Below are 12,752 nucleotides of genomic sequence, written 5' to 3' on the forward strand. Positions count from 1 at the left end.
CTCAGGCAGGACGTTCAGTAGTACTTGATTAACCTTATGTCCAAGTTTCATGAACTAGGTCCATATACTTTCCAAGTTATGATGTCATTTAAAAAACTTAACCTTAGGTTAAGATTTGATGTTGACGTCTCGCTCTGCTATGCAGGTGAGACAAAAATCAGTTGTTGCAGCTCTTGTTATACAACACATGGATAGATCCTTGACAGCTGATTGGATGAAAGTGTGTCACATGAAATTCAGAGGAATCAGCTATAGCACGCTAAGATCCCTGGGCACACTGAACCCATGGCCATGCCCCGTACACGTTAAGTGAATTAGCAGTATACGCGCGTAATCACGTTTTCGTATCTCTGACCGATGTACGTAGCACTGCGCATACACGTTGCTAAGCTGAACACAATGCGCGTACGTACGTTGCTAAGCATATTATTCCCAGGGTACGGCTGCGTACCTTCTGGATTTCCTTCTGGGTTTTATGGAATTCGTTCACAAATTGGACTTCATGGATCTATGACTCTATGGATCTTGACTCTTGACTTGACTCTCCTGGGATTACTGGAGTAAATCTACTGACGCTGAAAAGACAATATTGTAAGCAAAATAAGACCTAAAGCGCGTTAGTCATAGACTAGCTAGACCTATAGATCTAGCCTATCTAGATCTAGTCTAAAGTGTAAGCTATCGGTGTTGTATAAAACAAATATTCAATGTTGTATTCGTGCGACGTTCCGAATATTACATTCGTTGCAAGTTGAAACAGTCTATTCAACTCCGCTTCGCGTCGTTGAATAGACTATTTCAACTTGCACACTATTCGGAACGATCGCACTCATCAACATTGAATATTTGTATACTATTAAAGGTATTGTTTAACTTTGTGAGCAGCCGATTTAAAAAATTCTCAAACCAGGATGAAACATGTGTACAAGTGCATGTATTAGAACTAATAAACCCTGAAAACAACCATTATTGAGAAAGAAAAGCTAAAACTACAAGGCAAGTCCCGATTTTGTAAATAGGCGTCTTATAGACGCCTAAATAGTACACATAAGTGTATGGGATGAAATTAAGATGTTAAGGTGTTTTCGGTCACTTTATATTTCAATTTTTGAAGCACTAAATAATTATTTTCGAACGCAATTTTTTCTGGGCTTCATTTTTGTAACATGATATCATAGGTGACAAGTGTGACCTTCTAGCTCAGATTTTTAAAAAGTCAAACCAATGTTAACCAATCACTTTAAATGATGTTGGGCTTGCAGTAGAGAGTCCATAAACTGATGCTGGAAAGGGTAACTGTGGTCTTGAGACTGAAACCGAGAAGAAAGTCACCAATTTCTATTTGGAGACATGCGGGATATGCCCTGGACAGAAGGACGATTTCATCATTTGTCAGCCAGGTCAACAAATGGAAAAATAATGCAGAAGCAATACATGCTCACCACAATCAAGGAAGCCTATGCCATGTTTCTGTATGACAACCTAACCTGTTCTATCTCATTTTCAAACTTCTCAGAATTTTGGCCACTCCAAGTGCTGCTACAGGTTGACATTCCATACCATGCCTGCTTGTGCAAATACCATGAAAATGATTAGTTGCTTCTTCAAGCTTTGTATCGGGCGGGTATCACACTCCCTACAGATCTCGAATCTTTATAGCCTCGATGGTATGTGACCATGAGAACGACTGTAAGTCAGGAGAATGTGGCAATTGTCCAGGAATAGGACACTTCAACTATCCAGATGTCATCATTGACAATCAAATGTCATAACAGCAGTGGTCAACAGATGGGAAACACAACCATGAAACATGCAAAGGAACTGTACAGGAGGGTTTTTATGAACTGCAGGAAAAACACCACACTTTTTGCAGCTAGCCTATGCAAGTTGTCCTTGTCTCCTGCTGAGAAGAACTACAGTATGACTGAAGAGTGCTTGGCTGTAGCTTGGGCCCTACATATGTAGAGAGGTGACAACCATTATTTAGGGGGTAGGGACTGCTGTATGGTTACAAACCACCAAGCACTCAGTTGGATGTTCCACAAAAAGAAACAAAATGGACGATTAGCACGTTGGGTCCTCCAGCTCCAGGATATTCGATTTCAGGTGGTTTACAGACCTGGACAAGTGCATGTTGTCCAAGATGCACTGTCAAGGATTTCCGAAATTCAGGTTACCCCAAAAGTTGGAAGATTAGTGAGGTTGTCCTGGATGGAGGTAGTGTAGAGGGTGATGAAGGTCAATGTGCTGCTTGTCTCTTGTCTTGCTCCTGATGAGTTGGGGTGGGGTGAAAGCTGTCTGCGCAGAATGGGGAATCAACCAGGAGTTCATCATCCCATACCAACCCCAATCGAACAGTCACACGCAACTTTGTTGAAAATTTCAATGCAACTTCACTGATACTTCAGTGAAAAGCCTGGGCTTTGAAATCTATCGACTGCAAACCCTGTGGTATCAGTGTGAATAGCTTTGAACTGTGGACATTTGCCTGCTTGATGTTACGTGTTGATTCCTCTCTGTGAACTTTGGGACTCTGGAGAAAACATTCCAACTTTTACTTGTGAATCTTCTAAATTGTTGACTCAATATGAATACTGTGTACATCCTAATCCACGGACATATCAATGCCTGTAGCAAATTTGCTGTTTTTTACCTTGTGATGCTAATATATTTCTTGTATTGCCAGATGACTCTGTTGCTCTTGTGTACAGTTATGCATTTTAATATTTTGAGTGCAATAAGTTCTAATTCTAGTTCTTTATAGAATGCATTATTTACTTGTGCATGTCTGTTTTTTTTTTTTTTATTACTCATGTAGGTTCTACAGTGTACCCGTTTTTGACATGCTCCTTGATACATTGAGAGTGCTACTTTCTGAAGCATTTTTGCTAATACATGTATGCTAGTTGCATCAACTATCAGTACTTGTTACTTCTTGTATTTTGATGGTCACTCAGCTGTGCTGGTGTCTGACTCTGGGTATTGTTCATGACTTTATATTTTGGATGTTATGTGTAAATGGACATGTAAAGGCAACACATCAAGCAGATCTGTATCTCTCCAAGCCCTGGTTCAGACCGACTGGAACCTAATCAACATGCCATTGCTGTGGAAGAGGAGCCACAGGTTGATGAGACACTAATCCATGAAAAGTCCTCAGCTGACAGTTCAAGCATAGGTGCTGCATCAGATAAGGACACACATGGGGAGCGTTTCATGAAAGGACTTGTCGGACGTTTTATCCGACAAGTCCCATTATATCAGACAGTTACCATAGTAACAGTGCGGCTCTGCCAATCAAAATCAAGGAAAGATGTCAGATCTGACAACTTGTCGGACAAAAATGTTGATGAAACGCCCCACTGAAGCCCTTCAGTTAAGGATCCCAAAGACAAAAAATGCAAGAAAAAAGAGCTGAAGAGGAAAGCGGACACCAAAACAAAGCTGTAGCTGCTCTGCAGACATCACACAATAAAGTAAAGGAAGAGATACAAGATGTGGGCAAAAGACAACATACCAAAAGGAAGCTTGTAGCTGCTCTGCACACATTACACAATGAAGTAAAGGAACAGATACAAGATATGGGCAAAAGACATCACCTAGCAGATGAAGCAGTAAGGAAGCAGGAGTACCAACAGAGGGAGACTGGGAAAGGAAGATGGAAGAGGAGGAGTGTAGGAGGGAGAACAGAGCGATGGTAATGGAAGACAGGAGAGAATCAACATAGTGGAGCATGGCCATATTATTGGAATGACATGACACCATCCAACCCACATGCAAGTTATCATGGACCACCACATGCCACGTATCATTAACCATATCCATTTACATCTCAACAAGCTTTATTTCAGAACTCGCAGCAGCTAGAGTCTGCAGACAGGGACTATATGAATTTGTAGTCTCAGCTCGGGGTGATGAAATTGTACTTTGACCAGTGAAGGTTGTGTCACCTTCAAGGTTCTTTTTTAAACGTCTTTTCAGATGTTTAGGTTGCTTTTTTTCTGTGTATTTAGTTTGCATATAACAATGTATCATTTTGTCCAAGTTTAAAACAGTAAATACATTAGAGGGGATATTATTAAAAATGTATCGTTCTAAGTAAATATAACTGTCAACTGTTCAGAAGTTGTTATATTCAAGATTGTTTTAGTAGAAGAGGGGGCGTCGTGGTCTAGTGGTTATGACTCTCATCTTTCAATCTGAGGTACGTGGGTTCGAGTCCTAGCCATGGCATGTTTTCCTTCAGCAAGAAATTTACCCACATTGTGCAGCACTCAACCCAGGTGAGGTAAATAGGTTCCTGGTAGGAATGTATTCCTTGAAATGCAGCACAGATTATTGTAAAGCACTTAGAGACTTCTGATAAAGGAAGTGTTAAGCACTATCTAAGCAAGTATAATAATAATATTGTTACATCTAATGCTGTGAATTCCATGGCGTTTCTTTAAAATTCAGTCTGACCAATTAAAGTGAAGATATCTGTGTGAATGTACTTTGTTTTGATGTGATGTAATATTTTGTTGAAGATAAATGAAAACACCCTATGGGGTATTTTGGTGGGAGAGAGTGTAAGTATTATGATATCGATATTGTTAATGTGATTGTTTTTAGGATATGTGTAATTGGCGCAGAAAATTGGAGCTCTTCTCTGTGACAGATCGAACCGTCAATTCTGTGATGATTTGAGCTAATTAATTGTTGTTCTTAATATCTGTCTGATTTTCTACTCATTCCTGTTTGAATTTGGATCCCCTTTCATAGTCTCCCTCTGCTATCCAGGTGAGACAAAAGCCAAATATTTCAAAGGTGGATTCCCATTTTTAAGCAGTGTGTAATACCATCATGACAGAAAAAAAACAATGACATAACAAGTTTGCATGATGTTTGTTTTTCCTTAAAATTTCTAACTAGAGGCTTCACATATTTCTAACAACATAATCTATGTATATGCACTGACATACCAGACTGAATTCATTGGATGTTGTTTTCTTTGTAGTGTGGAAGTCCCAAGCTATGACTGACATTAATATAAATTGGTTTAGGTGTGAAACACTCAAATCATGGAGAGTTGCTCCACATACCTTTACTCTTGAATATTATTCTTCTTGTAAGTCAACACATATTATCATTGCTTTCCACATGAATTACAACATAAATTACAATTGAATTATTTCCAAAGCTTCATAAAAGTATACTACTATTTTTGGCACTAGCTGGGCAGAATATTGAATTTCACACTATTGAAATGATCCCTCATGATTGATTGGCTTTTGCATGAAGCTACCTTAAAAATATCTACCGATTATTTGACAACCTTACTCTTTTGTTGGGGGGGGGGTGGTTGCAATACCAAAACAAAACTAATGTCATGAGTAATAACTGACTCATTGCATAAATATAAAAAGATGTAATGAAAAATAAAGAACTACAAATAATAGCTCATATAAGGCTGATCTGCAAATGATATGTGTACTGCTTCCTGGGGATATTGTAATGCTCTCATGCTTGCATACACCTATATGTGATGCTTGGTAAGCAAACAACATATTCTTACTTTAAGTTGTATTTAGTATTCAATGTATACTCATCACTGTTTTCACTGAATCTTGATTCACTTTCTACAGACTACATGGAATAAACATCTACAAACCCATTGCACTCAATAAAAATCTAATTTCCCATAACCAAACTTTCTTGAAAATTTTGATTCAAGGATGCCTTTGTGATGGAGATATCTGAATGGATCAGTTGGGAAGTGTGTGCTTTACATGGAAGCTAATACTGCTACAATTAAAGGTCAAATGTACAGTGGAGCCGCATAAATCAACCTTCTATTGGGCAAAGCAATTTTCAAGACCTGGGTCCCATAACACAAAGGTCAGCCATTAATTGTACGCTTGATTTTCACGACTGAGTGTACATTGTAGTCGATGCAATCAAATGTAGAAAAACGTTCTACGACCATTGCTAAGCTTTGTGTTACGGATCCCAGATCATGCAAGACATACATGTACATCTTCTATTAAAGATAAATTCCAGTTTTGGTAACGATCTTAAAATGACTTTTTACAGAATCTAATATAATGACCACCTAAGTGTCTGTTTGTATGAATAAAAAATATGTGCCAAAGGATTCTGGAAGAAATTGTGTAATTGCTGAGAAATAAGCAAAATAAGCGCGGATTCGGTCACTTCCGTCGGGTCTTTATTTTAGCAATAATAATACACTGTCCCACGTGTGCCTATCTGTGTTGGTGATCTTCAGTGTGAACATTTTTCAGCGTAGATTTCAAGATTTCACAAAGTTCAGTTTATGTAACTGTACCAGATCTAGATCCTCGATGATATACTGACAATTAAGCCTTGTTTTACAGACTTTCTCATGAAATCAGTGTTTACTGCAACTACTGGAATTTCTCTTTAAAGTCAAGCAAAGTTCCGTGGACTTTACAAAATTTGACTTTGGCAGATAGATTCACCTGTATATCAGTTTCTTCATCAGGGGGAAGGACCCATAGTTTCAGCATCATCATCTTTCATTTAGCCCTGCATAATGAGGGTTTTATGATGCTCCTGCACTGGCTTCCAGGATTGATGCAGTAGATCATCTTTGGAGGTTCCATCACAATGAGAGCGTCACAGAATGTTTGATCCTCAAACCCACTACCTCAATCACTGATTTCATCTTCATCACTGAAATAAGCACTCTTTTTAACCTTTGGCCTTTTAACCATAGGTTGTAAACTACTTGAAGCAAGGTCATAACTACCAGATGCTACTATCTGTCGATACTCTTCTTCTTCAGCTTTTTCTCTCTGAAAGACAAACAAGACAGAACAAACCTATTAAAACTGTGACCTGATGAATTCAATTTGACTTTTATATTAAATAAGTAGAAACTGAACTCAAATTTAACATCACATTGCACAATGCATTAAACAACTGAAAACTTAAAATCCCAAAAGGAATAATTATTCGCAATTCTATTATTTCATGCCATTTCCCTCTTTCCAAATATGTTGTAAAAGTGGGAATCCTTAGATCTGTCTGTATCTCTCAATATAACATATGCCCACTTTTTAATGGTTTTTAGCAGTACTTAGCTTTGTGCTAGATTTCCTAATCTCATGTTTAAACAATGTCAGAACTTACTACGATAGTACAATAGCAATTCACATTGGGTGGTATTCTTAGAGAAATGGTTATACATGTAATTTACCACCTGGAAATGGAATACATGTTTTAGTCACCAAGTTTTTTTTTTTGCAGTTAAAAGGCAGGGATAATACGAGTACAATTCACTTCAATGATCTTTTTTGCAGTTAGAAGGCAGGGATAATACGAGTACAATTCACTTCAATGATCTTTTTTGCAGTTAGAAGGCAGGGATAATACGAGTACAATTCACTTCAATGATCTTTTTTGTATGTTATATTTTTCATGGATATCATTTAAGATTAACACTAGTATTCTATGGATATGTGGACTAAACTCATTCTTTGACTTTTAACCTTGGTTTAGTCATGAGAATACCATCAACTGAGTTTACAAGAAATTCTTTTTTAAATTGCTGCTCACTGTGACTATGAACTTGGCTTTACACTTTCCACTAAGCCCTCCAAACTGGATTTACTTGGATCTTGTATGAAATTGATAAACTTCCTAAAACTCACCTGGCTGTTAATTGCAGCATGTAAGCTTTCTAATTTAGGATCCTCACCTTCTTGTTCATCATCGTCACTGTATGAAATTAAAAGAATTGTGCAAAAACCAGGTTCGCAAACAATAATGGAAAATCTATATTCAATGGAAAAGAATGACAATACTTATAGTTGCTTATGCAATATAGTGCTTATCACATGCCAGAAGTAACTAAGCACTCTGAAATAATGGTTGCTATCACTGATATAAAATCAAGTAACATAACAAATTGAGTCAGAGGGGGTAAGTATAAGCATTTATATTAAACATCTTTGGATTATTGGATTAAATGTATTTCTTTACGTCTAAAATTATCAAATACATGTAGACCTAGTAATTCTACATAATATTATATTTTCAGAGTATAGCAACACAGATTTCAAAGTGATTTACAATGCTATTAACACAAAATCAATGAATAGTAATAAGAGAAAACTGGAACAATTAATTGCCAATAATTAGGAAGAGATTTATTTTCTACAGAGATTTCAAGGATTCAAGAGAAATGGACAGACACATAAAAGATAAGTGTGTAGAAGAAGATTGGAGGTTTCGAGATATTAGAACTTTATTGGAAATGAGATTCTGGAGGTGATATATAATTGCCTAAACCAATTATTATATTAAAGAAAGAGTACTTAAATATCATCTCTAAATTACAAAAACAACAAAATGTACATCAGATTGAAAAGTTTTCAAAATAACTGCATAATTGAAGTTACCTCTCCTAATAATTTCTTTAAGGTTATGTAACTATCGTCTCTAATGAAATGCAAGGTAAATTAAAATCTTTTCTATTACCAGTAAATTAATCTTACCTATCCTCATAGTCTCCATCATCATCATAATCATAGTATTTTCTCTTCGGTTTTGAAGATTCTTCTTGATCTCTTTTCTTTTTCTTCTCTTTCTTAGGAGGTGGTTCTCTATCTCCCAAGGTATTTTTGGGACAACTGTAGCTTAGATGGCCAAACTCCTTAAAACATAAACAAAAACTAGATTTTAATTCGTCATGCGGACGAATTAGGTGGTGTGTCCTTATTCTCGCCATCATGATCACTATTACCATGTTCAAGCAGATCAATATGATCTTCATGATGACAACGGAATGTTCATTATGGATGGAATACTTGTGAAAGTCGGGAGATGATAAAGAACTGTGAAAAGGGTCTCTTTGATATGTGTTGCGTCGCGCGAAAACCAGACTATTGGTGAGAGACAATAAATGCGCTAGGACGTCATTTAAATACGCGTGTCATCAAACTTTTGTCTGGCGCGCGTCGCGAGGAAAAACAAAACAAACAACCCGCGGGAAATAAAAAAAAATGTCAGGCGCATTTTCATTTTTCAGGACTATGGATATCGGCTCGATATATTTGGTGGCGGGTTCGGATATATGTTGATTGGATTTAATTCCTTTGGCTGAAATCCATGAAGGTAAGTTAAATTATGTTGCAGATTGAGTTGTTTTGTTAAATTAATTGATAATTGCGATGCGAGGAACATGGCAACTAAACACGTGAGTGTGAATTTTGTGTTGCGTGTTTATGTGGATCGATCGAGAGAGAGCTTTTTTAGGAACGACTTTAAACGTCAAATTACATGCGACTGCTGCAGCGATTCGCGGTATTTGTCCGGGACTTTGACGGCCTTTTTAAGATCTAACTTATGTCTGCCTATGCTATCAACTAGATCTAGATATGCACCTACTTAGATAAGCCTTCGTTACATACTTGTAACCATTTAAGATAAATCTATCACATGCAACAAGTTTGTAAAAAATGTATATTAAAAAAAAATCAAAATTGGACAAGGAGTAAAAGAGCTATGATAATTTAAAGATATGGATTTCGGTGAAACAGTTCTATGCATGTTTTTATGAATTTACTTGACAAACTGATGCAAAGATGTCTCACCTTGTTACATGAAATTATGTTTGTTCTATTCCCCCCCCCCTCCAAGACTAGATATTAATTAATGCAAAAGGGTGACATATCATTCACACACGTATGACCAAATAAAATAAGTATGATTTCATGTTTTGATATAAGACAAGTTAAAGTGAGGTGTCATCATCAGCCCATCTAACGAATATTTATTAAGACGTGCATATAACTGTTTTTATAATGCATGAAAACCCCTTTTACTTTAGATCTAGTTGTTATCAGATTTTGATGAAATTTGCAGCATTTGCTTACATTTGATGAAATTATTTTCAGCTCGGAGTACCCTTTTAAATCGGTTAATTATGGACATTTTTCGAATCCCCTCTCCTAACAAGTTCTTATTTGTCGGACTTCTGATTTTAAATTTGGTTTTTTTTTCGGAGGGAGTGGGGTCCATTTGGTATGAGGTTCACCAAAGCTGTGCAAATGATATCGAAATTATAACTAGAAAACAGATTGTCACAATTTATAAGAAATTAATTAAAAAATAACAATATATTTTTGGGGCGGGTGGGGGGTATTTCTTTATTTTTTTCTACAATCTGGTCGAGCTACATTACATGAGGTTCGCCAACTTTCTACACAAAATCATTCAATATAAAAAAAAAATGAAAAGACATATTTTTGAAAATTAAAAAAATTATTATAGTTTTAATTGTTTTTGTTTTAAGTTTTTTTCTTAAGTAGTGTTTTTTTAATAAACTTTAACTCAAAAAATTTGTTAACTAATTAGGTGATCTGTCTGTTGACAGATCACCTCTTGTGTTTCTACGAATTTTCTTTTTTATTTATTTATTCTTTTTATTTATTTTTCTTTTTCCACCCTTTTCTTGTTCCACCAAAATCAGAAAAACTGTTCTATCAATTTTCATCAAATTATTATCAATTATGCACAGTTATAATGCGATGTGTACGAAACAAGTTCAACGTCAAATGGTCATCGTGACGTCATCTACGCGCCATTTTGTAAAATCACATTATCAACAATATCTCCATCATCAATCATCAAAAATGAACAATATTAACATGAAATTAACTTCAAATCATGGGTCAACTGTCCATGTGATCAAACGTCATTAACACGTCACGACGCGCATGTACGCGCGCGTCAAAATTTTAAAATGCTCAAAATCACTTTTTGATCAAAGTAGAGTACGAATCAGGTCATTTGAAGCATTTCAAGAATTTGCGCGCTCACGCGTTTTAGCGCGCGTTCACGCGCGTAACGTCGTTACGCAATGTAAAATCGCCGTTTCTTTTACATCAATGCATTTATTATGAAATTCTGATTAATTTGATACCTTGATCAACCTTCTACGACCAGTAGTAAAGGAATAAGCTTCTATCAATTTTTTAATAACGCGCGCACGCGCGCGTTCACAATAGGCCAAATATGTGGAAAAACATGCCTTTACAAAATTTAATATAACTCTTCGGATAGTCCGTTGACCCTCAAATATTCTTTTATATTCCGATAGAGTATGAATTGTAGATGTGATTTCATGTCACATTTGACCCTAAATTTTATCATGACGTCATCAAAATGGCGTCGGAACAAAAATTTTCCATTTTTGTTTTATGACGTTTTAATAATTTTGCAAATATTACTATAACTCCGTAAATATTGGTCAATTTTCGCCCAGTTTTTTAATATGTTGTAGCTGAATACATACTCTTTCTAACTTAATGGCTATATTAACATTTAAAGGAACGGATCATCCTAAAAAATGGCAAGTTATAGAGGCATGTCATTTTCGCTCATTTTGTGTGCAATCTCTATGGGAAATGGCTTTTTCTCAAAACTGGATTTTACATTCCTCTATTTCGCGAGCCATATCTCCATTTCTAATCGTCGGTTTTCTCTTAGCTTGGAGTATAATGTAGCTGAGATTGTAAGCTATCGCAATCTGGTCTTATTTTTCTGATAAAAAGCCGGGATCATGCCCGTATTTTTCTTGAAAAATTGGATTTGAGATCCCCTCAATTTGCTTATGTGTAAAGTCGATGGGAAATAGTGCTTATGTGTATTAGTCTATGGGAAATAGTGTAGCTCAGTTGATAAGGCACCAGACTTGCGTCCTTAGGGTCGAGGGTTCGAGCCCAGGGGTGAATATGAGAATTTTTTTTTCTTTTTTGTTTATTTTCAACATTTCACAAATGGTCCTTTATGACCATTACAAGGTATATATTGCACAATAAAATAGTTTTAAAACCCTTTTATTATAACTTGTACATATACCATGTGTAACACTTATTTCACAAAACTTTTCATTTCCCTCTTTTCAAGGGTATTCAACATGTTCTCTTCGTTATAAAAGTTCAGTTTTCAATATGATCATCGTATTGATCTCAATAAACATGGTGATTGTATTCGTGATCACGAAAATCAGAGACAGATAATTCGTCCTCATGACGAATTAAAGTTCTAGTTGGACTTGTTTTCTTCTTTGTGTTAAACATGTTAAAGGCACGGGATCTACAGAGCAACTGCATTAGTGCAGTGAGGACAAGACAGAACCAACATACAGCTGACAGTAGCCCTTCAAGAAGTACTTTAAGACTCTGATATGGGATTCACCATTACCACAGCTTCAGGTAGCTTTCCATGCTTTATCCATATTCTATATGGAAATAGTGTGCCAGTTTTGACTTCATCATGTCAGTTGTAACCGATTTCTCCACGAATTTGGTTAATTGCCGTTTTATAAGATATTGTTTTAAAACTAATTTTACCACTATTAGTACATGAAATCTAGAATTATGGAAAAAATAAAAAATATAAAATGATAAAAACCATAAAAAATGAAAAAAAATAAATAGAATTTGGATAAAGGCTCATGCAGAGAAAGCTTTTTGCAAGTGATATATCAAAATTAAACATTTAAATATGAACATCTCATGAATTTTGAGGGACTTTTTTACCCAACAATAGTTTAATCTTATTATTTTTGGTAGAAAAATATGACATCAGGGAGTACTTCCACCTTTATAAGTAACATTTACACAAAGTCAAAGAGTGAAAAGTTAATGTATGTTAAATATCATGTTGTTGATAAATGTCCATGAATCATGAAGAAATGAGAGTGTAATGTGAGTGTTTTTATA

The 12,752-nt window shown here is 35.9% G+C and overlaps 1 protein-coding gene across 1 annotated transcript; it reads right to left on the reverse strand.

Annotated features, from left to right (window-relative positions):
* Positions 1 to 2,808: 2,808 nt before the first annotated feature.
* Positions 2,809 to 11,460, reverse strand: LOC129258050 (zinc finger CCHC-type and RNA-binding motif-containing protein 1-like). Its single transcript, XM_064097736.1, has 3 exons — positions 8,520 to 11,460; positions 7,674 to 7,740; positions 2,809 to 6,815 (listed from the first exon to the last, which is right to left on the reverse strand). Exons 1-3 carry the CDS (start codon positions 8,795 to 8,797, stop codon positions 6,669 to 6,671), a joined length of 492 nt encoding a protein of 163 aa, XP_063953806.1. The 5' UTR covers positions 8,798 to 11,460; the 3' UTR covers positions 2,809 to 6,668.
* Between the last annotated feature and the right edge of the window lie 1,292 nt (positions 11,461 to 12,752).

Source organism: Lytechinus pictus, chromosome 3, assembly GCF_037042905.1.
Source record: "Lytechinus pictus isolate F3 Inbred chromosome 3, Lp3.0, whole genome shotgun sequence".
NCBI lineage: Eukaryota > Metazoa > Echinodermata > Echinoidea > Temnopleuroida > Toxopneustidae > Lytechinus > Lytechinus pictus.